The sequence below is a fragment of the Carcharhinus amblyrhynchos genome, unplaced genomic scaffold (assembly GCF_965287045.1).
Source record: "Carcharhinus amblyrhynchos unplaced genomic scaffold, sCarAmb.v2.hapA scaffold_37, whole genome shotgun sequence".
In the NCBI taxonomy this organism is placed as follows: domain Eukaryota; kingdom Metazoa; phylum Chordata; class Chondrichthyes; order Carcharhiniformes; family Carcharhinidae; genus Carcharhinus; species Carcharhinus amblyrhynchos.
In genome coordinates this window covers 5806173-5833027 of record NW_027649778.1, presented here as the reverse complement: position 1 = coordinate 5833027, position 26855 = coordinate 5806173, and the positions used below count along the sequence as shown (strand labels likewise).

At 48.7% G+C, this 26855-nt stretch overlaps 1 protein-coding gene across 4 annotated transcripts in view; it reads left to right on the top strand.

Moving 5' to 3' along the window:
* Positions 1 to 26855, top strand: part of LOC145362245 (relA-associated inhibitor-like) — a 58022-nt gene that overhangs the window by 10528 nt on the left and 20639 nt on the right. The window contains exon 1 of one of the 4 annotated variants that reach the window (XM_080218316.1): positions 23703 to 23870. The exons of 1 other annotated variant lie outside the window; for it this stretch is intronic. In XM_080218316.1, the coding sequence (XP_080074442.1) occupies positions 23866 to 23870 (5 nt within the window). In that variant the 5' untranslated portion in view covers positions 23703 to 23865. Of the gene's footprint in view, positions 1 to 23702; positions 23871 to 23921; positions 23979 to 24561; positions 24713 to 26855 lie in introns of those variants that run through there. 2 more of the 4 variants (XM_080218318.1, XM_080218319.1) reach the window with 2 other exon arrangements.

The window sequence follows — 26855 nt, the reverse complement described above, 5'->3', positions numbered from 1 at the left end:
ATCACCTGAGGCCAGGAATGAAACCGGGCCCCTGGCGCTGAGAGGCAGCAATGCTAACCACTGTGCCACCCGTATAATGAGAAAAATATCAAGTAAGAACAGAAAATGCTGGAAAAACCCAGCAGGACTGGCAGCATCTGTGGAGGGCGTTTCGAGGTCACTCTTCCAGGCTTTGAACAGTAAGGTTGAGTACGGGTTTCTGTGGTGTCTCAGTGGGTAGCACTGCTGCCTCACAGCGCCAAGATTTGATTCCCGGCCTTGGGTCAGTGTTTTTGCGGAGGCTGCACATTCTCCCCATGTCTGCGTGGGTTTCCTCCCACAGTCTGAAAGACGTGCTGGTTAGGGCGCATTGACTCGAACAGATGCCAGAGTGTGGCGACCAGGGGAATTTCACAGTAACTTCATTGCCATTTTAAAGTAAGCCTTACTTGTCACTAATAAACTTTTAACTTTACTGTGGGACGCGCCCTTTCAACACTGGCAGCACCAAAGGAAATACACACACAATGGCATAGAGATGGTTTACATCTTAAATCGCGATTAGATTTGATTGAGCACGGTTTGCACAGCAGGTTACCACCCAGCGGTAGAGGCGAATGCTGCAGAGCAAAGGGTCAGAGATTTGCCCCTTTGTGAATCATCCTGAATACTGCAATGTGAGGCAAAGCATGCGTTAGGCTGGATCAGCCAGCTGCAAAGCAGTGACTCAGGTCCACAAGATCTGGGTCTGGAGGCCAGAGAAATATTTTCACAGGCATGTCATCCTCAGGCCAAAGAAAGAAAAGAATTTTCAGATTCACGGGGGCTGTCTGGAAGAATACTTAATTCACGTTCTAACGTCTTCCAAGCAACACTCCCCACCTCCCAACTTCCTCCATGGTTACACAGCCAGGCACGGTGAGGAAGGGTTCCCCGGCCGCTTGCAGGGCCCCGACCACACTCCCCGGCTCCTTGCGGCGCCCCCTCCCCTCCCTGGCTCCTTGCGGAGCTGCGCACCCCCCTGCCCCCCATCCCTGGCCCCTTGCAAGGCTCTGCACCCCCCCAGCCCCTTGCGGCTACCAACCCACCCCCCCCCCCCCCCCCCCCAGCCCCTTGCAGGACTCCCTGCTTTGGCCACTTGCGGGTCCCCCCTTGCTCTGGGCCATTGTGGGACCCCTCCAGTACCTTGCAGGGGGAGGGGGGTGGCCACCCCTTGTGGGGGCCTCACCCCCTGGCCCCTTGTGGTTCCCCCCCGCTCTGGCCGCTCACGCCCCCAACCCTCCCCACTCTGGCCACTTGCAGGCCCCCCCCTACTGCTCTGGCCCCTTGCGGGACCCCTCCAGTGCCTTGTGGGGATGGGGGGGGCCTCTTTTCCCGCTCGCCCCCCCCACTCCTAATGCCATCGGGATCTGAATTCTTGTGACAAGTGAGGTGGTCAGCTTTTGTCTCCTTTGTGGTGCTGCCCATAGTCAGATAGTCCACCGCGGGCAGAGATGAGCGGCTGGTTGGTTACGAGAATGGGGCGCTCAATAATTAAATGAAATAGTAGTTTGAAGGGAGAAGGCACTCTCAGATTCCAAGGACTGCTCAGAGCTTTCATGCCTCAGACTCTACTTATAGACTACAGCCCAACCTCCAAAAGAAACTCATCTCCAAACTCCATGGCCTAGTCCTTGGCTCCTCACTCTGCAACTGGATCCTGAACTTCCAAACCCACAGATTGCAATCAGTAAGAACAGGCAACAACACGTCCTCCATGATCATCCTCAACACCAGTGCCCCACAAGGCTGTTTCTTCAACCCCCTACTATACTCCTTATACACTCATGACTGTGCGGCCAAATTTCCCTCCAGTTCAATTTTCAAGTTTTCTGGCGACATCACCGTAGTGGGTCGGATCTCAAACAATGACGAGACAGAGTAGCGGAATGAGATAGAGAATCTGGTGAACTGGTGCGGCAACAATCACTTCTCCCTCAATGTCAACAAAACGAAGGAGATTGGCATCGACTTCAGGAAGTGTAAAAGAGAACATGCCCCTGCCTATATCAACTGGGATGAAGTAGAAAGGGACGAGAGCTTCACGTTTTTAGGTGTCTAGATCACCGACAACCTGTCCTCGTTCCTCCATGCCAAAACTATAGTTAAGAAAGCCCACCAATGTCCCTACTTTCTCAGGAGGCTAAGGAAATTTGGCATATCTGCTACCGCTCTCTCCACCCTTTACAAATGCACCATAGAAAACATTCTTTCTGGTTGTGTCACAGCTTGGTAAGACTCCTGCTCTGCCCAAGACTGCAAGGAACTACAAAGGGTCGTGAACGAAGCTCGGTCCATCACACAAACCAACCTCCCATCTATTGACTCTGTCTACGCTTTCCACTGCCTTGGAAAAGCAGCCAGCATAAGTAAGGACCCCACACACCCTCTTCCACCTTCTTCCACTGGAAAAAAGATACAAAAGTCTCAAGTCACGTACCAACCAACTCAAGAACAGCTTCTTCCCTGTTGCTGTCAGACTTTTGAATGGACCTACCTTGCGTTAAGTTGACCTTTCTCTACACCCTAGCTGTGACTGTAACACGACATTCTGCATTCTCTCCTTCTCACAGAATGCTTTGTCTGTATAGCGCGCACACTAGTTCGATTATACTGATACATGTGACAATAATAAATCAAATTTGATTCCTTGAAAAGGCTGCTTCCTCTTGCACTGCAGCACTCCCGCTGCTGGGAGCGTCAGCCTAACCTGCGGTGATGTTTGAGCCCCCCAACCTCCGGTTGATGCCTAGCTGAGGGCACTCCTCTCCCCGGGGTCTCTGCAATGCCCGAGCAACTGAATTGGTGTCGTTTCCCCAGACATTTCCTTTGGCTCCTTCTGTCAACCTGCCTCACACCTGAACCTGAAATGCGATGCACCTCGTCTTCATCTACTGACAGGTGAAGGTGAGAGCAGCGAAGAACGATCTGCTCCCCCTCCCCTTCTCCCCCCACTCCAAACCCACCATTGTCTTGCAAACTTGCTGGGTGACCCCACCAGCTCCCGCTGGTCTGACTGTACGAGCCATCCTGATGCACACACTCTGCCATCTTGTCCACTATTGGCCACCGTAACCTTCAGGAGAAGTAACCCGCCATCCAGAAAAGCAAGGCCAGTGGATGGGTGGGAAATGCAGGGACCCCCTCCCCCACCGCCGTTCTCCCAGCCACGGGACCGTGAGCCCCCTGTGTGGTTTCAACCTGTGAATAAACGAGTTTTGTGTTTCTGCTAAACTGGCAAACTCTTCGCGTTGCCTCCTTTCCCCTTGCCTTGCCCAGAAGTTCTCACTCTGGGGTGGGGAAGTGTTGATCACGTCATCTGGGCCCCAGGTTGAGGAGCTGAGATTGAGCACTGAAGACGGGGATTAGAAAGGGGACGAGAGGTTTTCAGAGGGATTTAACAACGAGAGATCCGGAGCTGGGAGGTTTCGTCTCCAGAAACTGGATCTGAGGCAACAATCATAGAATCCCTCCAGTGCAGAAAGAGGCCATTCAGCCCATCAGACCTGCACCAACAACAAACCCACCCAGGCCATAACCCCAACCTTGTTCATCCCTCCGACACAAAGGGGCAAATTAGCATAGCCAATCCACCTAACCCACGTATCTTAGGAACATTACAGGGCCACTTATAGAATCCCTACTGTGCAGAATGAGGCCATTCAGCCCATTTGATCCTGCACCGACAACAATCCCACCCTATCCAAGTGACACCATGTGTAGACCCTCGCTAGTTCCCTTGACATTTGGGGTCAATTTAGCACGGCCAATGCACCTAACCACATCTTTTGGACTGTGGGAGGAAACCGCAGCACCTGGGAGAAACCCACGCAGATATGGGGAGAATGTGCAAATCCCGCACAGACAGTGACTCGAAGTCAGAATCGAACCTGGGGTCCCTGGCGCAGAGAGGCAGCAGTGCTAACCCACTGTGCCTTGCCCTTGTGTTAACTGGTTCAGTATGCCGCAGCGATTTGAGTCTTTTTCTCTCTGCTGATTTGAGATGTGATCCAGTTGATGAAAGCTGAAGTGGACTCGGGGGATCATAGTTTGCGACGGTGTGTTTGAGGCTTGGGTGAGGGTGCAGTGAGTCAGCCTGTGTAGTTATTAGCCAACTTCTCATGTTTGACTGAGAACAATCTTCCAGCCACACCCCTTTCATCACCTTTTGTCGACATCAGTGCAGTTTTTGACACCTGGCTGGGCTTCATTTCACTTGGAAAGGATGGCATGTGAAATTTGCATTGTCAGCCAAAGCCGATTGGGCGTGGGGGATCATTCAGCAAAGGTTTACCAGGCTGATTCCTGGGGCAGCAGGTCTGTCACATAACAAGAAACTAAGTTGGTTAAGAACGTAAGAAATGGGAGCAGGAGTAGGCCATCTAATGCCCCTCGAGCCAGCCCCGCCATTCAATAAGATCATGGCTGATCCGAAGTGGATCAGTTCCACTTTCCCACTTTCTCCCCATAACCCTTAATTCCCTTGTCTATCAGAAACCTATCTACCCGTGACTTAAATATATTTAGCGAGGTTGCCTCCACCACTTCAATGGGCAGAGAATTCCAGAGATTCACCACCCTTTGAGTGAAGAAGTTCCTCCTCAACTCTGATCTAAACTGCACCCCCCCCCCCTTCCTTATCTTGAGGCTGTGTCCTCTAGTCCTGCTATCCTTTCTAAGCGGGAAGAATCTCTCTACCTAATTAGGATTCTATTAACTGGAGTTTAGAAGAATGAGAGGGGATCTCATAGAAACGTAGAAAATTCTAACAGGGCAGATTCAGAAAGAATGTTCTCGACGGTGGGTGAGTCCAGAACCAGGGTCACAGTCTGAAGATTCAGGGTAGGCCATTTAGGATGGAAGTGAGAAGACATTTCTTCACCTGCTGAGCCTGTGGAATTCATTACCACAGAAAGTAGTTGATGCCAAAACATTGAATGTATTCAAGAGGCAGCTGGATATAGCACTTGGGGCAAACGGGATCAAAGGTTATGGGGAAAAAGCAGGATTAGGCTATTGAGTTGGATGATCAGCCATGATCGTGATGAATGGGGGAGCAGGCTCAAAGGGCCAAATGGCCTCCTCCTGCTCCGATCTTCTATCTCCTATGTAAGAGTGAGAGGGGATCACATAAAAACTTATAAAATTTGGACAGGGTAGATTCAGAAAGAATGTTCCCGATGGTAGGGGAGTCCAGAACTAGGGGGGTCATAGTTTGAGGATAAGGGGTAAACCTTTTAGGACTGAGGTGGGGAGAAATTTCTTCACCCAGAGGGTGGTGAATGTGTGGAATTGACTCCCACAGAAAGTAGTTGAGGCCAAAACATTTCATGATTTCGAGAAGAAATTAGATTTTGCTGTTGTGGCTAAAGGGATATGGGGGGGGGGTTCAGGATATTAAATTTGATGATCAGCCATGATCAAAATGAATGGCGGAACAGGCTCAAAGAGCCAAATGGCCGCCTCCTGCTTCTAGTTTCTGTTTCCTGAGGGTTCGATTCAGCCCAAACGTCTAGGCCAATGCTCTGGTGAGCAGTATTCTAGGGAGTGCAGCACTGTATGCGATGCCATCTTTTAGGTTAGATATTTTGATTTGATTTATTATTGTCAAGTATTGAGATACAATGAAAAATATTGTATCTTGTGCGCTATACAGATAAAGCATACAGTTCAGAGTACAGAGGGGAGAAGGAAAGGAGAGAGTGCAGAATGTAGTGTCACAGTCATAGCCAGGGTGTAGAGAAAGATCAGCTTAATGCGAGGTGGGTCCATTCAAAAGTCTGACAGCAGCAGGGAAGAAGCTGTTCTTGAGTTGGTTGGTACGTGACCTCAGACTTTTGTATCTTTTTCCCAACAGAAGAAGGTGGAAGAGAGAATGTTCTCAATTATGCTGGCTGCTTTTCCAAGGCAGCAGGAAGTGTGCTTGGAGTCAGTGGATGAGAGGCTGGTTTGCGTGATGGATTGGGCTACATTAACGACCTTTTGTAGTTTCTTGCAGTCTTGGGCAGAGCAGGAGCCACACTGAGCTGTGATACAACCAGAAAGAATGCTTTCTATGGTGCATCTGTAAAAGTTGGTGAGAGTCGTAGCGGACATGCCAAATTTCCTGAGTCTTCTGAGAAAGTAGAGGCTTTGGTGGGCTTTCTTAATCATCGCATCGGCATGGGGGGCCCAGGACAGGTGGTTGGTGATCTGGGCACCTAGAAACCTAACGCTCTCGACCCTAAATTAGTTTCCCTCAATGTGGAATGCCATAAGCATAGATAAGGGTCATGGGTGGAGGGGGGATTGGTAATGTTAAAATGGCAGCGCAGGCTCGTTGGGCCGAAGGGCCTGTTTCCTGGGCTGTTTTGTTCTTTGTTCTTTATTTCTATTTCATCACAGTTGATGTAGATATGGGCATGTCCTCCACCAGACTTCCTGAAGTTGATGACAATCACTTCGTTTTGTTGACATTGAGGGAGAGGTCATTGTTATCACACCAGATTCTCTATCTCATTCTTGAACTCTGTCTTGTCATTGTTTGAGATCCAACCCACTATGGTGGTGTTGTCAGCAAACTTGAAAATCGAGTAGGAGGCAGATGCGACCGCACAGATCTAAAACCGAAGCTTCCCCCTTATCATGGAGGGAAAAGGTTTGGAAGAAGACGCTTTTGGCCTCGTGATTTCTCCTCCGCTAACATTACAGAACAGTACAGAGTGGCACAGTAGTTAGCTATTGAGTTGGATGATCAGCCATGATCGTGATGAATGGGGGAGCAGGCTCAAAGGGCCAAATGGCCTCCTCCTGCTCCGATCTTCTACCTTCTATGTAAGAGTGAGAGGGGATCACTGTCTGTGTGGAGTCTGCACGTTCTCTCATGTCTGCATGGGTTTCTTTCAGGTGCTCAGGTTTCCTCCCACGGTCCAAAGATGTTTGGGTTAGGTGGATTGACCGTGCTAAATTGCCCCTTAGTGTCCAAGGATCTGTAGGTTAGGTGGATTGGCCATGGTAAATTGTCCTTTAGTGTCTAAAGGTGAGCGGGTTAGGTGGATTGGCCATGCTAAATTGTCTTTTAGTGTCCAAGGATCTGTAGGTTAGGTGGATTGGCCATGCTAAATTGCCCCTTAGTGTCCAAGGATCTGTAGGTTAGGTGGATTGGCCATGCTAAATTGTCTTTTAGTGTCCAAGGATCTGTAGGTTAGGTGGATTGGCCATGCTAAATTGCCCCTTAGTGTCCAAGGATCTGTAGGTTAGGTGGATTGGCCATGCTAAATTGTCTTTTAGTGTCCAAGGATCTGTAGGTTAGGTGGATTGGCCATGCTAAATTGCCCCTTAGTGTCCAAGGATCTGTAGGTTAGGTGGATTGGCCATGCTAAATTGTCTTTTAGTGTCCAAGGATCTGTAGGTTAGGTGGATTGGCCATGCTAAATTGCCCCTTAGTGTCCAAGGATCTGTAGGTTAGGTGGATTGGCCATGCTAAATTGTCCTTTAGTGTCTAAAGATGCGTAGGTTAGGTGGATTAGCCATGCTAAATTGTCCTTTACTGTCTAAAGATGAGCGGGTTAGGTGGATTGGCCATGGTAAATTGCCCCTTAACGTCACATGATGCTGAGGTTCGGGGGATTAGCGGATAAACATAACATGGGATTTATATTGGCCTGAAAGTCATGATGTGGAGATGCGGGCGTTGGACTGGGGTAAACACAGTAAGAAGCCTGACAACACCAGGTTTAAGTCCAACCGATTTATTTGATAGTAAACTCACAAGCTTTCGAGATCAACCTTTTCGTCAGGTGAATGGAGAGTTCTGGCCTCGGACAGAGCATATGAAGCACAGACAGTTTACAGATTACTGATTAGAATGCGAATCTTTACACCTAACCTGCTGTTCAAGTCCTAAAGTGGCCGACAATGTGAGTGGAAGGAGCACTGAGCACAGGCTGATCAGGTGATCAGCGCTCCTTCCACACACATTGTCAGCCAGTTTAAGACTTGAACAGCAGGTTAGGTGTAAAGATTTGCATTCTAATCAGTAATCTGTAAACTGTCTGTGCTTTATATGCTCTGTCTGAGGCCAGAACTCTCCATTCACCTGAAGAAGAGCTTAACCTCGAAAGCTTGTGAGTTTACTATCAAATAAATAGGTTGGACTTAAACCTGGTGTTGTCAGACTTCTTACTGGCCTTAAAGTCTCCAGAATCCTTACGGGGCTATCCTTCTTGACGATGGAACCGTTGCCATAGCCCATTCACTGACCTTGACAGATTCCCAAACTCCGGTCTTCACGAGCCGCTCCAAGGCAACCTCCACCTCCGGCCTGATGGTGTCTTTTATTTAGTCCTGGGACATGGTTGTTCACTGATGTTGAGATGCCAGTCTTGGACCGGGGTAAGCACAGTAAGAAGTCCCACAACACCAGGTTAAAGTCCCAGCAGGTTTATTTGGAATCACAAGCTTTTGGACTCTCAAGCTCCTTCATCAGGTGAGTGAGGAGTTGTGTTCGCAAACTTCAGTCCCAGTTTGGTCAAATCATCTCCCGTCATTCACAATCCATCAACACTGGGTAGTTTCCCTTCACTGTGTGAAGAGACAGATCTGCCATGAGTTCATTGAGTTGTACAGCAGCCTCAGTGCTGTCCTTTGGGGAATCACTTCTGTGTACACCTTTAGCACTATCCTTAATTACCTTAAGGGAATGTGTTGGGGCTTTCTCGTTGTAGATGGTCACTGGCCCCAGTGAGACAGCTGCCCCAGCATCAGCTTCCAACCGTATTGGCTGTCATCAAATCGTAGAATCCCTACAGAGGCCATTCAGCCCATCAGGCCTATACTGACAACCCCACCCAGGCTGTATTCCCATAACCCCACATATTTACCGTGCTAATCCCCTTGACACTAAGTGGCAATTTAGCATGGCCAATCCACCTAACACGCACAGTCTCCACCGCCCCCCCCTTCCCCTCGCTCCACCCGCCCCACCTCTCTGTCCCCACAGATAACTCGAGAATAGCTAATCATTAGAGTCCCCACAGTACAGAAGGAGACCATTGGGCCTATCGAGTCTGTGCCTGAGATTACTTTAGTCAAGAAGGACAGAGGGGGTTCGCAATCATCCTCAATGCCGATGCCTCATAGGAGTTCTCAGCCCTCTATGATACTTCTTATACGCCTGACTGTGTGGCAAATTCCCCTCCAATTCAACTTCCAAGTTTGCTGATGACACCACTGTAGTGGGTTGGATCTCAAACAATGATGAGACAGAGTACAGGAATGAGATAGAGATTCTGGTGAACTGGTGTGGCAACAATAATCTCTCCCTCAAAGTCAACAAAACTAAGGAGTCATCGACTTCAGGTGGTGTAGTGGAGAATATGCCTCTGTCCGTATCAAAGGTGATGAAGTGGAGAGGGTTGAGAGCTTCGCGTTTTTAGGTGTCCACATCACCAACAGCCTGTCCTGGTACCCCCCCATGCCGATACCATAGTTAAGAAAGGTCCGCAACACCTCTACTTTCTCAGGAGGCTGAGGAAATTTGGCATGTCAGCTATCACTCACCAACTTCACAGATGCACCATAGAAAGCATTCTTTTCCGTTGTATCACAGCTCGGTATGGACTCCTGCTCTGCCCAAGACCGCAAAGACCTACAAAAAGTCATGAATGTTGCCCAATCCATCACACAAACCTGCCTCCCAACCATTAACTCTGTCTATACTTCCCACTGCCTCGGCAAAGCAGCCAGCATAATTAAGGACCTCATGCACCCCGGATATTCTCTCTCCTACTTTCTTCCTTCGGGACAAAGATACAAAAGTCTGAGGTCACGTTCCAACCAACTCAAGAACAACTTCTTCCCTGCTGCTGTCAAACCTTAGGTTGGACCTACCTCGCATAATGTTAATCTTTCTCTACGCCCTAGCTATGACTGTAATCCTGCATTCTGCACTCTCTCCTTTCCTTCACAATGAACGGTATGCTTTGTCTGCGTAGCGCACAAGAAACAATACTTTTCACTGTATGCTAATACATATGACAATAATAAATCAAATCAGGGATAAGCCAGGTAATTAGAGGCCAGTTAGTCAAACATCAGTGGTAGGGAAATTATTGGAAAAAAACTTTAAGGGATGGGATTCGTCAATAACTGGAAAGGCAAGGGTTGATCAGCCCGGGATAGTCAGCATGGATATGTTGGTGGGAGATCCTGTCTAACAAATTTAAGTCAACTTTTTCTAAAGGTAACTAGATGTATTAATGGGGTTAGCGCAGTTGATGCTGTTTATATGGACTTTAGTAATGCCTTTGACAAGGTCCCACAAACCACTCAATAAAGGCAATTAGTGAGGGGCAGTAAAAGCTGGCCTTGCCAGTGACACCCAGATCACATAGATAAAAATAATTAGCCATGGTCTGATTAAATGGAAGAACAGCCTTGAAAGGGGCTGAAAGACCTCCATCTGTTCCGATATTCCTTTGAACCTGAGGGTTCTGGGCACTGAATTAACTGGCGCTTGTTTGTTTTTCAAGTGAGGGCAGTGCAGTGGTTAGCACCTGCTGCCCCACAGCGCCAGGGACCTGGGTTCGACTCCCGGCTTGGATCACTGTCTGCGCGGAGTCTGCACCTTCTCCCCTCGTGTCTGTGTGGGTTTCCTCCCACGGGGTTGGAAAGATGTGCGGGCTAGGTGGATTGTCCATGCTAAACTGACCCTAGAATGGGGAAGTTAGCAGGGTAAATTTGAAGGGTTACCGGAATAGGGCCTGGGCTGGATTGTGTTCGGTGCAGGCTCGATGGGCCGAATGGCCTCCTTCTGCACTGTGGGCATTGTATGATTCTTCTATGATTGTGGTCCAAAAAGACATGCTGATTAGAATCATAGAACCCTACAGTGCAGAAAAAGGCCCTTTGGCCCATTGAGTCTGCACCAAACACAATCCCACCCAGGCCCTACCCCCATATCCCTACGTATTATTATACCCACTAATCCCTCTAACCTACACATCCCTGGACACTAAGAGGCAATTTTTAGCATGGCCAATCAACCTAATCCGCACATCTTTGGACTGTGGGAGGAAACCCACACAGACACGAGGAGAATGTGCAAACTCCACACAGACGGTGACCCGAGCCGGGAATCGAACCCAGGACCCTGGATCTGTGAAGGAGCAGCGCTAACCACCGTGCTACCGTGCCGCCCATTGGCCGTGCTAAATTCTCCCTCAGTGTGTCCGAACAGGTGCCAGACTGTGGCGACTAAGGGATTTTCACAATATCTTCATTGTGGTGTTAATGTAAGTGCGACACTGATACCTAAACTTAAAAAAAAACCACTGTGAGTTGTGTGTCGCACTTACATTAACACCACAATGTGTGTGGGGAGGTTTCTGTACTTGAGGGTGCGGATCTCGGGTATTTTAACCTCAGGAAATCCTGAGGATAAAGGTACACCTTTAGTAGTCGTACGCTGCTTCAGAAAAGCAACTGTGAACAGAGTTTCTGAGGCTTGAGTTCCAGCTGCCTGCGCTTCTGTGCAGTGACTCAGTGTTAGAATTATTCGTGTTAGCTGATGACGCAGCGTAGTGTTGGGGAGAGGTTGGCATGGTGGCTTGCTGTATTGTCACCAAGTGTGTTACTGCATCAGTGTCTGGTCTCTGCACGCTGGCAGTGTAAGAGGTATTTGGCACAAGGCTAAACTGGGTTACATGGAAACTGGAACATGTGAGGCCAAAAGCGCTGGGAGTTGGAGGAATGTTGGTATGGCGTGGCACAGTGGGGTTAGCGCCGCTGCCACACAGCGCCAGGGAACCAGGTTTGATGCCCGGCTTGGGTCACTGTCTACACAGAGTCCGCACGTTCGCCCCTGTATCTGCGTGGGTTTCCTCCGGGTGCTCCGGTTTCCTCCCACAAGACGTGCTGGTTAGGCCGTGCTAAATTCTCCCTCAGTTGTACCCGAACAGGTTGTGGCGACTTGGATTTTCACAGTAACTTCATTGCAGTGTTAATGTCCATGCCCAAGGACTGTGCTCCACCCCACCACCACCACCACCACCCCTCCTCAACTTCCTCAACTCCCTCTCACTCCCTCTCACTCAGTCCCAGTGACGTGAAACCGGCAACACGGTGACAGTGTGGTTAGCACTGCTGCCTCACAGTGCCGGGGACCTGGGTTCGCTTCCCGGCCTCGCGTGGCTAACTGTGTCACAAGCCTACTTGTGACGCTAATAAGTGAAGTACTTAACTAATCGTAATGGAACTATGTCAACTGCAATTTCACAGTGGCACAAATTAGGTGTTACATGTACATGTTTAATGAGCAAGGATTTTTTGGAATGGAAAAAGAAAGCTATGTATGCTGACACGTTGCTTTGAGATAATTTTCCTCATTTGTGAGCCAGCCCCTTAGGCTTTTGACAATGTAATTTCTCTGACAATGTGTGGTTACGGTTGAACCTTTCGCTAATCGTACCACGGAAAGTATTGACGTAGTTGATCCTTTTTTTTTTCCATTTGTTAATGAGCTGCGCTTGCCACGTTATGAGTTTTAATCTTTAACGGCCTGTCTACCCTGCACATGGTGTCCGCACAATGGGAGAAAGTGGCTCCTTTCCCCTTCCATGTGCCAGCTGAACTCCAGTGGCATTTGCGCACTTGGTTCTTTCTGGATCCGGAGCCTAACCTTTGCCTTTGACCCCACTGGCTCCAACCTATTGCTGCCTCTCAACTGTCCGGGCCGAGGAACAAAACAGGAGCACCCCGAGGGAACCCATGCAGACATGGGGAGAATGTGCAAACTCCACACAGACAGTGACCCGAGGCCAGAATAGGTCCCTGGTGCTGTGAGGGAGCAGTGCTAAGCACTGTGCCACCAGTGTTGCCCCTTTTTAATCCCAGCTCTGTTGCCCTGGGACTGTGGAGGTGGGATGGGGAGGGCAGTTCTTGGGGTGAGACCCCCCCCCCCACCTCTGTGGATTGGAGATGGAGTTCTAGGACATGGCTGAGGTGCACAAATCTGTGTTGGCAGTAGAGCATCGAGCTGGGGGAATGCTGGGCTGAGGTAGTGCCACACTTTTGGAGGTGTCATTTTTCAGAGTGGAGGTTAAATGGAGTCTCCCCCCCAACGCCAGTCTACATTCTTGAGTGGATGCGAAAGATCCTGTCATGCTAATTCAAACAGGAACAGGTGGATTCCCCCGGTGTCATGGCCAATATTTATCCCTCACCCACCGTCACACCAAATGAAGTCAGATTATCTGGTTGTTAGTGTGGTTTGGGAATCTTGCTATGCACAAGATTGCTGCCAAGTTTCCTAACTCACAAGAGTGACTGCACTTCGAAAAGTATTTCATTGGCTGTTTAAACACTGACATGCCGTAGTTGTAAAAGGGCTATGTGAATGCGAGGCCTTTAATTAATTTTGGAATCTCATTGAATCCCTACAGTGCAAAAGGAGGCCATTCGGCCCATCGACTCTGCACCCACCACAATCCCACCCTGGCCCTATGCCCGTAACCCCACATATTTACCCTGCTAATCCCCCGATACTCGGTCAATTTAGCACGGCCAATCCACCTAACTGTGAGGGGAAACCCAGAACACCCGGAGGAAACCCACACAGACATGGAGAGAATGTGCAAACTCCACACAGTGACCCGAGGCTGGAATTGAACCTGGGTTCTTGGCGCTGTGAGGCAGCAGTGCTAACCACCATGCGAGACAGTAGGGTAACTCGTGATGTTAGGACTTGTGGTGAAGGAACAGTTCTCAGGTTGCTTTTTGTGATGTTCAATAAAAATCTGCGGAAACATTAAAGGGGTCAATAACCACAGATGAGTAGATAGAACGGAAAAATTATGTGGTCAAAGAGTGTGAAAATCATTCTTGAGATGTGAGCATCACTGGCTAAGTCCAGCGTTTATTGTCCAATACTAATTGCCATTGAGAAGGTGGCGGGCAACTCCCTTCTTGAACCCATTGCAGTCGTGTGGTGTAGGCACACCCTCACCGCCGTTAGGGAGGGAGCAGATCTGACCCAGCGGCAGTGCAGGAACGGCTGATATATTTCCCAGTCAGGGTGGTGAGTGACTTGGAGGGGAGTTTGCTGGTGTTCCCATGTATCTGCTGCCCCTTGTCCTTCTAAATGGTAGAGGTCACTGATTTGGAAGATGTTGCCTAAGGAGCCTCGTCGAGTTGTTGCAGTGCAGTTTGTAGATGGTACACACGGCTGCCACTGAGCGTCGCTGATGGAGGGAGCGAGTGTTTGTGGATGGGGTGCCAATCAAGTGGAGACTGCTCTGTCCTGGATAGTGCCAAGTTTCTCAAGTGTTGTTGAAGCTGCACCCATCCAGGAATGTGGAGAGTGTTGACTTGATAGTGGAGTGGCCGTAATTCGAGAACCTTTGCATGTAACAACTTGACTCTCATCTGACAAACTGTTTTGTCAACGTATCTTTATTTATTAGCGTCAAAGTAGGCTTACGTTTCCACTCTAATGAAGTTACTATGGGAAACCCCCTAGTCGACACGCTCCGGTGCCTGTACGGGTACACTGAGGGAGAATTTAGCACGGCCAATGCACCCTAACCAGCACGTCTTTCGGACTGTGGGAGAAAACCCACACAGACACGGGGAGAACGTGCAGACTCCACACACCCAGTGACTCAAGCCAGGAGTCAAACCCGGGTCCCTGGCACTGTGAGACAGCAGTGCTAACCACCATGCCACCATTCTTCCCCAAACTGAAGAGTTGGTAAACTGCAGGGATAGTCATATTGGTTGTAGCACTGGAGGAGAAGTTACAGAGATAGGGAGGCTGGGGGGGGGAAGGGTATAGAGGGATTTTAAGTTGATTAAGTTTAAGTTCATTTTATCAGTGTCACAAGTAGGCTTACATTAACACTACAATGAAGTTACTGTGAAAATCCCCTAGTCGCCACACTCCGGTGCCCGTTTGGGTACACTGAGGGAGAATTTATCATGGCCAGTGTTCTCAACCAGCATGTCTTTCAGACTGTGGGCAGAAACTGGAGCACCCGGAGGAAACCCACGCAGACACGGGGAGAATGTGCAGACTCCACACAGACAGTGACTTGAGCCAGGAATTGAACCCAGGGTCTCTGGCGCTGTGAGGCAGCAGTGCTTAACCACTGTGCCACCATGACGTCCCACATGTCTTTGCCACCTTGTATGAGTGAGGGAACCTCTTGTTGAGTTAACAAGATTTTACTCCACTTTAAGGTTGGTGGGGGGGGGGGGGGGGGCTCTCTCTCTCCCTTTCCAAGCGTGTCCCTAACTCTCTCACAGGTTACAACAGGGGCAGGAAAGTGGGAAAGACACTGAGGGACACAGCTGTCTCCCAGCGCAGGGTTCCTCACCCGGAGGACCATGAGAAGGTTTCAAGGGATCTGCCAAAAATAAAAATAAAAATTTCTTTGTTGATTGACCAACCCGTATTGGAGTGGAGACAAATAGTGGCTGAGAATACCTTCTAATTGAGGAATGGGGGTGTTTTGTTTTTATTCATTGGACATGACTAGCCAGCATTTATTGCCCATCCCTTGTAGAGAGTGCCACGATAGTCAACCACATTGCTGTGGCTCTGGAGTCACATGTAGGCCAGACTGGGTAAGGACGGCAGATTTCCTTCCCTAAAGGACATCAGTGAACCAGATGGGTTCTTCTGACAATCGACAGTGGGTCAAGAGTAGATTCCAGATTTTTTTTATTGAATTCAAATTCCACCATCTGCTGTGGTGGGATTCGAACCCGGGTCCCCACCTGTTTCAGTGTCCAGTAGCACTAGGCCACTGGAGGAACCCTAAAAACGGGAGTTGACAGTGCTGCAGGAATGGGCCCGTTTATTCGTAACTGTCCTGCACTGTGACAGCAAAGGCCCTGAATGGACCTGTTCTCCTTGGCCCTCCTTGTTTGTAATTCTATTTTTCATTTTGATGTTCATTAAGCAGCAGCTGGCATGAGTTCAGCCTGTGCAGGGTGCTTACAGCAATTGAACCAAAGCCCAGAATTTGCCATGTGTTTGCTGTTGACTGGACAAGATGGGGCCTGTTACAATTTCTGTGCAGTGGAATTGCAGTAAACTAAATTTGTATTTTTTTTTATTTGTCTGTGGGACATGGGCATTGCTGGCTGGCCAGCATTTATTGCCCATCCCTAATTGCCCTTGTTCAGTGGGGCATTTAAGAGTCAAACATGTTGTTTGGAGTCACATGTAGGCCAGACCAGGAAAGGATGGCAGATTTCCTTCCCTAAAGGACATAAGAACTAGGAGCTGGTGTCTCAAGGCTGCTCCACCATTCAATGAGATCATGGCTGATCTTTTGAGGACTCAGCTCCACTGTAAAGGTAATTCCTTTACAGTAAACTAATTCCTTTAATCCCTTTACTGTTCAAAAATTTATCTATCCTTGCCTTAAAAAACATTCAATGAGGTAGCCTCAACTGCTTCACTGGGCAGGGAATTCCACAGATTCACAATCCTTCGGGTGAAGAAGTTCCTCCTCAACTCAGTCCTAAATCTGCTTCCTCTTATTTTGAGACTATGTCCCCTAGTTCTAGTTTCACCTGCTGGTGGAAACGACCTCCCTGCTTCTATCTCATCTATTCCCTTCATAATCTTATATGTTTCTATAACATTTCCCCTCATTCTCCTGAATGCCAATGAGTATAGCCCCAGTCTACTCAGTCTCTCCTCATAAGCCAACCCTCTCAATCAATCTGGAATCAACCTAGTGAATCTCCTCTGCACCCCCTCCAGTGCCAGTATATCCTTTCTCAAGTAAATCAGACATCAGTGAACCAGATGGGTTTTCTTTGAATATAAAAGTAGGGAGGTCTTGCTGCAGCTGTACAGGGCGCTGGTGAGGCCGCAGCTGGAGTACTGTGTGCAGTTTTGGTCACTGCACTTATGCAAGGATATTTTGGCCTTGGAGGGAGTGCAGAGGAGGTTTACCAGGCTGATTCCGGAGTTGAGGGGTTGAACTATGAGGAGAGGCTGAATAAACTAGGCTTGTACTCGTTAGAGTTTAGAAGAATGAGGGGAGATCTCATTGAGACGTATAAGATATTGAATGGGATGATAGGATAGAGGTGGAGAGGCTCTTCCCGCTCAGAAAGGACAGTAGGACTAGAGGGCACAGCCTCAGGATAAAGGGGGGGTGGTTTAGAACAGAGTTGAGGAGGAACTTCTTCACTCAAAGGGCGGTGAATATCTGGAATTCTCTGCCCGTTGAAGTGGTGGAGGCTGCCTCGCTCAATATTTTTAAGACGCGGATTGATGGGTTTTTGATAAGAGAGGGGATTAAGGGTTATGGGGAGAGGGCGGGAATGTGCAACTGAGCCACGACAGATCAGCCATGATCTTATTGAATGGCGGGGCAGGCTCGAGGGGCTAGATGGCCTACTCCTCCTATTTCTTATGTTCTTGACAATGGTCATCATGCCAGATAATAAATTCATATGTCACCATCTGGCATGGCGGGATGCGAACCCGGGTCCCAGAACATTACCTGAGTTTCTGGATTAATAGTCTAGGGATAGCGTCACTAGGCTATTACCTCCCCATGTGAATATCACGTTTTATGAGCTTGTAATCCATGAATGGATGAAAGAGTGCGAAGTTGTGATTGAGTTGTGGTCGCCTCTACTATTGGAAAGAGGGTAAGATCCAGTACTATACTTTTACAGAACCCTCCTTCGACAACACCTTCCCATACCACGCCTCTACTATCTGAAAGGACAAGGGCAGCAGATATCTGGGAACACCACCACCTCCAAGCCACACACCATCCTGACTTGGAAATACCTTTTGTCCTTCATTGTTGCTGGGTCAAAATTCTGGAACTCCCTCCCTAACAGCAGCATGGGTGTACCTACACAACACAGAGTGCAGCGGGTTCAAGAAGCCAACTCACCCACCATCTTCTCAAGGGGCAACTGGAGATGGGCAAAAAGGCTGACCTAGCCCAGTGACGCCTACATCCCATGAAAGAATTCTTTAAAATGGAATTTTAGCAAGTGTTTATGTTATTCATTCACAGGATGTGGGCATCACTGACAAGGCCAGCATTTATTGCCCATCCCTAATTGCCCCTTGAGAAGGTGGTGCCACCTTGAACCGCTGCAGTCCATGTGGTGTAGGTGCACCCACAGTGCTGTTAGGGAGGGAGTTCCATGAATTTTGACTCCAGTGAAGGAACGGCTGCTATGTTTCCAAGTCAGGATGGTGAGTGACTTGGAGGAGAACCTCCAGGTGGTGGTCTTCCTACTGCCCTTGTCCTTCTAACTGGCAGAGGTTCCAGGCTTGGAAGGTTGAAGGAGCCCTGGTGAGCTGCTGCAGTGCATCTTGTAGATGGTACACATGGCTGCTACTGAGTGTTGGTGGTGGAGGGAGTGATTGTTAAACTGTTGGAATGGTGGTGATTAGACAGGCTGCTTCGTCCTGGATGGTGTCGAGCTGCTTGTGTTGTTGATCTACTGCCATTCAGACAAGTGGAGACTATTCCATCACACGCCTAACTTGTGCCTTGTAGATGTCAGGTGGCACAGTGGTTAGCGCTGCTGCCTCACAGGGACCTGGGTTCGATTCCCAGCTTGGGCCACCGTCTGTGCGAAGTCTGCACGTTCTCCCCATGTCTGCTTGGGTTTCCTCCAAAGGTGTGCGGGTTGGGTAGATTGGCCATGCTAAATTGACCCTCGTGACGGGGTGGGGGGAATATGAAGGGCCCGGATGGGATTGTGATGAGTTCAGACTCGATGGGCTGAATGGCCTCCTTCTGCCCTGTGGGGATTTTGTGATTTTATTGTATGATTCCATGAGCCCTTATCTTAATTAACATCAGTTTGTTAGAAGCCTCAGAATTTTTGCCTTAGGAGTTATCTGCAAACAAGTTTAAAGAGAGCAATTATCTCAGCATTGAACATGATAATCAGGCTGGTTGCCTGAGGATACAGACCACACCTTACACTGTTAGGGAAATTTTGCTTGCTACGCTCTTCAGTTCATTTGCATGCAATTAAAAGTGTTGTGAGCCGTGATGCAAACCGGCCTCCCATCCATTGACTCCGTCTTCACTTCCTGCTGCCTTGAGAGGGGATTAAGGGTTATGGGGAGAGGGTGGGAAGGTGGAACTGAGCCACGACAGATCAGCCATGATCTTATTGAATGGCGGGGCAGGCTCGAAGGGCTAGATGGCCTACTCCTGCTCCTATTTCTTATGTTCTTATGAAAAGGACACAAAAGTCCGAGGTCACGTATCAACCGACTCAAGAGCAACTTCTTCCCTGCTACCGTCAGACTTTCGGATGGACCTACTTCTCATTAAGTTGATCCTCCTCTAGACCCTAGCTATGAGTGTAACACTACATTCAGCACTCTCTCATTTCCTTCTCCCCTATGTGCTCTATGAATGGTATGCTTTGTCTGTATGGCATGCAAGAAACAATACTTTTCACTGTGTGTTAACACATGTGACAATAAGTTAAATCGAAAGCCAAGTGAGGATGGAAAGTTAAGAGGCAGGGATTTAACTCCTGGTTCCGCTCCAGGCACTTCTGTCAATCTGTCGACCTCTCAGACGCAAGTACCACACTCTTCCACTCCGTGTGTCCTGTTCTGTATCTCCAAAATGCAGTCTAAGATGTTTGCTCCTTTGGGATTCCATTCAAGGGGAAGGGAGTTTGGCCTGTTGCAGTTCTTTGCTGTGGGAGCTACGGATGTCTCATGATGCAAGTGTGGGTGGGGGTCAATGGCCCTGCCTCTGAGCCAGAAGCTCCGGGATAGAGTCCCACCCCAGGACTTGGCAGCCAAAGAAAGTGCGTTCGTATCACAACCAAACAGGTTGAGTGTCAACCTGACAAAATCCTTCCAAATGCGGCAATGGCTGGGTGTAAGAGCGAGAGAGAGACTTCTAGTCAACCGTGTGATGGAAAGAGTGTCGGGTCCTCTCCCAGCACCATCCATAGCTCCAGGCTACAGCATAGAATAGAATCCTATAGTGCAGAAGGAGACCATTTGGCTCATTGAGTCCACACTGACCATAATCCCACCCAGGCTCTATTGCACCCCCCCCCCCCCCAACCCCATGCATTTACCCTAGCTAGTACCCCTGGCACTAAGGAGCAATTTAGCATGACCAGTGCACCTAACCCACACCTCTTCAGACTGTGGGAGGAAACTGGAGCACCTGGAAGAAACCCACGCGGACGCGGGGAGAGTGTGCAAACTCCACACAGACAGTTGCCTGAGGCGGGAATTGAACCCAGGTCTCTGGCGCTGTGAGGCAGCAGTGCTAACCACTGTGTGCAAAGTTTATGTTGAACTTCGAGTGAACTGTAAAAGTTAAAACAAAAGGGATAAGGGGATATGGGGAACCGGTGGGGAGGTGGCCCCAGGAAGAGATCAGTCATGATCTGATTGAATGGTGGAGCAGGCTCGAAGGGATGAATTTGCCTACTTCTGCTCCGAATTCCTATGTTGCACCACAATATTGGGAGTGAATGGATGGGACGATGCTTGCTCTGTTTGGGTCATGTACAGTGGAAGTGATTGAGAAAGGGTTTGAAGTTCCATGATGTGGCTTGCAAAACTCCATTGAGTTTGATCCATTGGATTCAACACACTGGGGAGGAAATCCGGAAGACTTTGGTCTTTTGACACAGAGATGTTGAAGTATGGTGGCGTTGAGATTGCGAATCAGCCATGACGGAGCAGGTTCAGAGGGCTGAATGGCCTACCCTGGCTTCTATTTTCCTATGAGTGAGTAAATGGGAAGGAATTTGATCTGTTGGCAAATCCCCTTTGTGCCATGCGAGGTCTCAATGAGGATATAACTCAATAATTGGAGCGGGAGTGGGCCATTCAGCCCTTGAAGGCTCTTCTGCCATTGGATACCATCATGGCTAACTTTTGGCTTTAAATACATTTTCCCCACCCACTCCCCATTTTCCTTCATTCCCCGTGAGACCAAGATTTTGTCTACACCAGCCTTGGACGGTGTTCAGCACTGAGGCTCATAGCTCCGGGAACCTGGGTTCGATTCCCAGCTTGGGTCACTGTCTGTACGGAGTTTGTGCATTCTCCCTGTGTCAGCGTGGGTTTCCTCCAGGTGGTCCGGTTTCCTCCCACATGCCAAAGATGCAGGTTAGGTGGATTGGCCAAGCTAAATTGCTCCTTAGTGTCCAAAGATGTGTAGGTTAGGTGGATTGACCATGTTAAGTTGCTTCTTAGTGTCCAAAGATGTGTAAATTAGGTGGATTGACCGTGCTAAGTTGCTTCTTAGTATCCAAAGGTGTGCAAGTTAGGTGGATTGGCCGTACTAAATTGCCCCTTAGTGGCCGAAGATATGCGGGTTAGGTGGATTGTCCATGCTAAATTGCAGCTTAGTGACCAAAGATGTGTGGGTTAGGTGGATTAGCTATGCTAAATGTATGGGGTTAGGGGGATAGAATAGAGGCGAGCGTCTCGGTAAGATGCTCTTTCGGAGAGTTGGTGCAGATCCAATGAGCTGAACGGCCTCCTTCACTAGAATATTTGATATGGAGACCAAATCTGTGCACACTGCCCCACATGTAGTCTGACCACTCAGTACAAGGTTGTTAATCTACTTGCCCATTGGAGACTATTCCAGATCAGGGGCATTTGATAATTCGGGGAGACATTACTCATCTCCTTTTCTACCCTGCCAGGGAGCAGCAGCACCTACCTTCAGAACTCCCCATTGGCCATCCTTAATATCTTAACTAGCTGTTAGACTGGGAAGGGCATCACAACGAACCTGCTTGTAACCCCCGTTCTGTGTTGCCACCTGCACATCCCAGTCATTAGGGTCACTGAATAATGACATGGAAACAGAGGAAGTAGAAGCAGGAGGAGGCCATTCAGCCCTTCGAGCCTGCTCCACCATTCATTTTGATCATGGCTGATCATTCAATATCCTGATCACCCTTCCCCCCCTATCCCTTGATCCCTTTAGCCCCAAGAGTTGTATCTAATTTCTTCTTGAAATCTCATAACATTTTGGCCTCAGTTACTTTCTGTGGGAGTGAATTCCACACATTCACCTCCCTCTGGGTGAAGAAATGTCCCCTCACTTCAATCCTAAGTGGTATCCTCAAATGTGACCCTCCCCCTCTTCCCCCTAGTTCTGGACATCCCTGCCATCAGGAACATTCCAGGTGCTGGGAACCTTTTATTCTTCCCCATCTATCTCCCCTTCTCCTTTCTCCCATAATGTGGAGATGCCGGCGTTGGACCGGGTATGGGTGCGGCAAGAAGTCTCACAATACCAATTAAAGTCCAACAGGTTTATTTGGAATCACGAGCTTTTGGAGCGCTGCTCCTTCATCAGGTGAGTGGAGAAGTAGGTTTCACAAACACGGCATACACAGACAGACACACGATTGCGAGGTAATTACAGATTCCTCACATTCCAATTTATCATTATCTTGCAATTGTCCATGGTACATTGCCCCTTAGATTTCTTACTGTATCTTTGGAGACTCACAACACCAGGTTAAAGTCCAACAGGTTTATTTGGTAGCACAAGCTTTTGGAGCACTGCTCCTTCATCAGGCAACTCACCTGAGGAAGGAGCAGTGCTCCAAAAGCTCATGCTACCAAATAACTTTGTTGGACTTTAACTTGGTGTTGTGAGACTTCTTACTGTGCCCACCCCAGTCCAAAGCCAGCATCACGATATCATGTCCAAAGATGTGCGGGTTAGGTGGATCAGCCATGTTACATAAGACTTAGGAGCCGAATTAGGCCACTCGGCCCATCGAGTCTGCTCCGCCACTCAATCGTGGCTGATGTTTTTCTCATCCCCATTCTCCTGCCTTTTCCAAGTAATCCCTGATTGATAAGAACCCATAAGAACATAAATAGGAGCAGTAGTAGGCCATCTAGCCCTTCGAGCCTGCCCCGCTATTCAATAAGATCATGGCTGATCTGAAGTGGATTAGTTCCACCTTCCCGCTTTCTCCCCATAACTCTTAATTCCCTTGTCTATCAGAAACCTATCTACGTGACTTAAATATATTCAGCGAGGTAGCCTCCACCACTTCAATGGGCAGAGAATTCCAGAGATTCACCACCCTTTGAGTGAAGAAGTTCCTCTTCAACTCTGATCTAAACTGCCCCCCCTTATTTTGAGGCTGTGCCCTCTAGTCCTGCTATCTAAGTGGGAAGAATCTCTCTACTTCTACCCTATCTATTCACTTCATTATATGTCTCTATAAGAGCCCCCCTCAGCCTTCTAAACTCCAACGAGTACATCTATCTCTTGTCTTAAAGACACTCAATGACCTGGTCTCCACAGCCTTCTGCGGCAAAGATTTACACAAATTGACCACTCTCTGGTTAAATGCGTGGGGTTAGGGAGATAGGATAGAGGCAAGAGCCTGGGAGTCCAAGTAAACCTGTTGGACTTTAACCTGGTGTTGTGAGACTCCTTTCTCCCCGGATCGAATGCCACCAAGATCTGAGGTGCTGACAAAATAGTCTCAGCTGATTTCTCCAGCTTGATTTGGATATTTGTGTAATCGCAGTGAAAGTGGTTTAGGTTATTACTACGCAAGCAGCAACTGAAGAGGGCATTGGGAGTGGCTTTGATTCTCCATCCCGCCCCCGCCCCAATAGCCCGCCCAGAAAACTTGGCTGACGCAGCTAAAGTTGTGGGGCGGTGGGTGGGTCCTCGCAATGGAATATACAGGTCGTCACACGAGTGCGGTTCACATTTCAGCCTCGCACAAACAGACCCTACTGTCTCCCAGATACGGGGATCATCGGATTGAGGCTTGCGTGCTGAATAACTGATTCCACACCCCTACAGCTGCCACTTAACAAGACTTTTCATGTTGTAAGTAGTTGCAGCTTCCTGTTGCGTTTTTCTTAATGCTGCCAGGTTTTTAGTTGCTGCCACAGGGTCCAAGTTTCCGATCGTCAATTTAAAGGCAATCACCAACAGGTAGGGAGGGGTTCAGTTGTTTTTTTGCTGTCTCTCTAATGTGCGGTGCACACCACAGCTGTGGTCCCAATCCCTTCCGAACCCCCACATGTTGCTGCTTTTTTGATTATTTTCTGCTGGGAACTCTACACCAGTTCTCTCTCTGGACAATGAATGGTATTCTTGTTAAGAGACATCTTGAAGGAACTTTTGTTAAAAGTTAATTTTACGGGAGGTGAGTGTCACTCGATATAGGGCCAGCATTTATTGCCCATCCCTAATTTTTGACCTGATTTGATTTATATATTGGAATACAATGAAAAGTATTGTTTGTTGTGCACTATACAGACAAAGCATCGAGAAGGAAAGGAGAGGGTGCAGAATGTAGTGTTACAGTCATAGCTAGGTTGTAGAGAAAGATCAGCTTAATGCGGGGATAGTCCGTTCAAAAGTCTGAGGGCAGCAGGGAAGAAGCTGTTCTTGAGTCGGTTGGTACGTGACCTCAGACTTTTGTATCTCTTTCCCAACGGGAGAAGGTGGGAAGAGAGAACGTCCGGGGTGTGTGGGGTTATGCAAGCTGCTTTGCCGAGGCACAGCAAGTGTGGACAGAGTCAGTGGATGGGAGGCTGGTTTGCGTGATGGACTGGGCTGCGTTCACAACCCTTTGTAATTTCTTGCAGTCTTGGTCAGAGCAGGATACCAAGCTCTGATACAACAGGAAAAGAATGCTTTCTATGGTGCATCTGTAAAAATTGGTGAGCGTCGTAGCGGACATACCGGATTGCCCCCTTGAGAAGGTGGTGGTGAGCTGCCTTCTTGAACCGCTGCAGTCGCTGTGGTATGGGCACACCCACAGTGTTGTTAGGGAGGGAGTTGCAGGATTTTAACTCAGCCATAGTGAAGGAACGGCTGATTATATTTCCAAGGCAGGATGATGAGTGGTTTGGAGGGGAACTTGCAAGTGGTGGCATCCCCATGTGTCTGCTGCCCCTTGTCCATCTAGATAAAAGCGGTCATGAGTTTGACAGCTGCTGCCTAAAGTGCCTTTCATGACCTTGGGACGCCCCAGGGCACTTCAGCGTCGTCGCTGTTGCACTATAAGAAACACAGCAGTCAATTTGTGCACAGCAAGATCCCAAAAACAGCTGTGTGATAATAACCAGATAATTTTGATGGTGTTGGTGGCGGCTGTATACATATTGACCCAGGGCACTGTGGGGAACTGCTCTTCTGGGAAATATCGAGATGGGATCTTCTTGCATGCGAGGGAACAGGCGTTTTAGAACATCATCCAAAAAACCAGGTACCTCCAGTCATGTGGCACTCCCTGGAGTGTCTGCCTTGGGGTATGTGCTCAAGGGTCTGGAATAGGATTGGTTCATTCTGACTCAAAGCACAACACCCCACCAAACCGTGGCTGCTGTGACCCTCTGCTCCTGCTGATATTGGCTCTGATAAGTAGTGCTCTTGGCTCACTCAGTCATGTTGCGTTGATAGCAGTTTGTTGCGGTTCACTCGAGGGGCCTGGGCTGCTGTGGCAGGTCAAATGAGTGGACAAAGCTCTGGCCAATGCCTTATAGGAAAATGTGAAATCTCAGTTGTTACGGTGCAGAGGAAGGCCATTCGGCCCATCCTGTCTGCATCAGCTGTCCAAATGAGCATTGTACATTCTCCTGCCATTTCCCCTGCACATCTGTCCAGACCCCTTCCCAATCCCTCACACTGTGGTGATGGTGGTGTTTGCTCAGATTCCTCACCAACTCCCTAACAAAGCATCTTACCCAGATCCTAACCCTATTGGAATACAACGAAAAGTATTGTTTGTTGCGCACTATACAGACAAAGCATACCCTTCATCAAGAAGGAAAGGAGAGAGTGCAGAATGTAGTGTTACAGTCATAGTTAGGGTGTAGAGAAAGATCAGCTTAATGTGAGGGAGGTCCATTCAAATATGTGTGCTATCCCCACACATCCTTGGACTTAGGGGCAATTTACCATGGCCAGTCCACCTAACCTGCACATCTTTGGGCACTAAGGGGCAATTTAGCATGGCCAATCCACCTAACCTGCACATCTTTGGGCACTAAGGGGCAATTTAGCATGGCCAATCCACCCAACCTGCACATTTTTGGGCACTAAGGGGCAATTTAACATAGCCAATCCACCTAACCTATACATCTTTGTATGGGAGGAAACCGGAGCACCCAGAGAAAACCCATGCAGACACGGGGAGAATGTGCAGCCTCTGCACAGACAGTGAACCGAGACTGGGAATGGAACCCAGATCCCTGGCGCTGTGTGGCCGATGATAGCCCTGATGTAGAGATGCCGATGTTGGACTGGGGTAAGCACAGTAAGAAGCCTCACAATACCAGGTTAAAGTCCAACAGGTTTGTTTGGTAGCACGAGCTTTCGGAGTGTCACTCCTTCTTCAAGTGAGCGAGTCAGACCTGAATGAGAAGCAACATTCTGAAAGCTTGTGCTACCAAATAAACCTGTTGGACTTTAACCTGGTGTTGTGAGGCTTCTTACTGTGCTAACCATTGTGTGCCACCCAATTCAAATTTAATCCAATTCACGGTCCCCACAAGAGAGACATAAAAGATTCAAACTGACAAGATAAGGTGTCGTACCCCATCCCTGGGCTAGATCTTCACTAAAAGGCAGAGAAGTGTTTAAGATGATTAAAGGATTTGATGAGGTAGATATGGTCGTGTGTGTGTGTGTGTTATCATTCAGTCCGGGAATCTGAATTGCTGTGGTCACACGTTCTTTTACCTGCATGTTGCGGTCTGGAGCGCTGGATAGTGATGGTCACGTCTCCAACATTCTTTCCATCACATGGCTGACCAGGAGTCTCTCCCGCTCTTACTGCCTCCTGTTGGTGAGTGTTGGAAG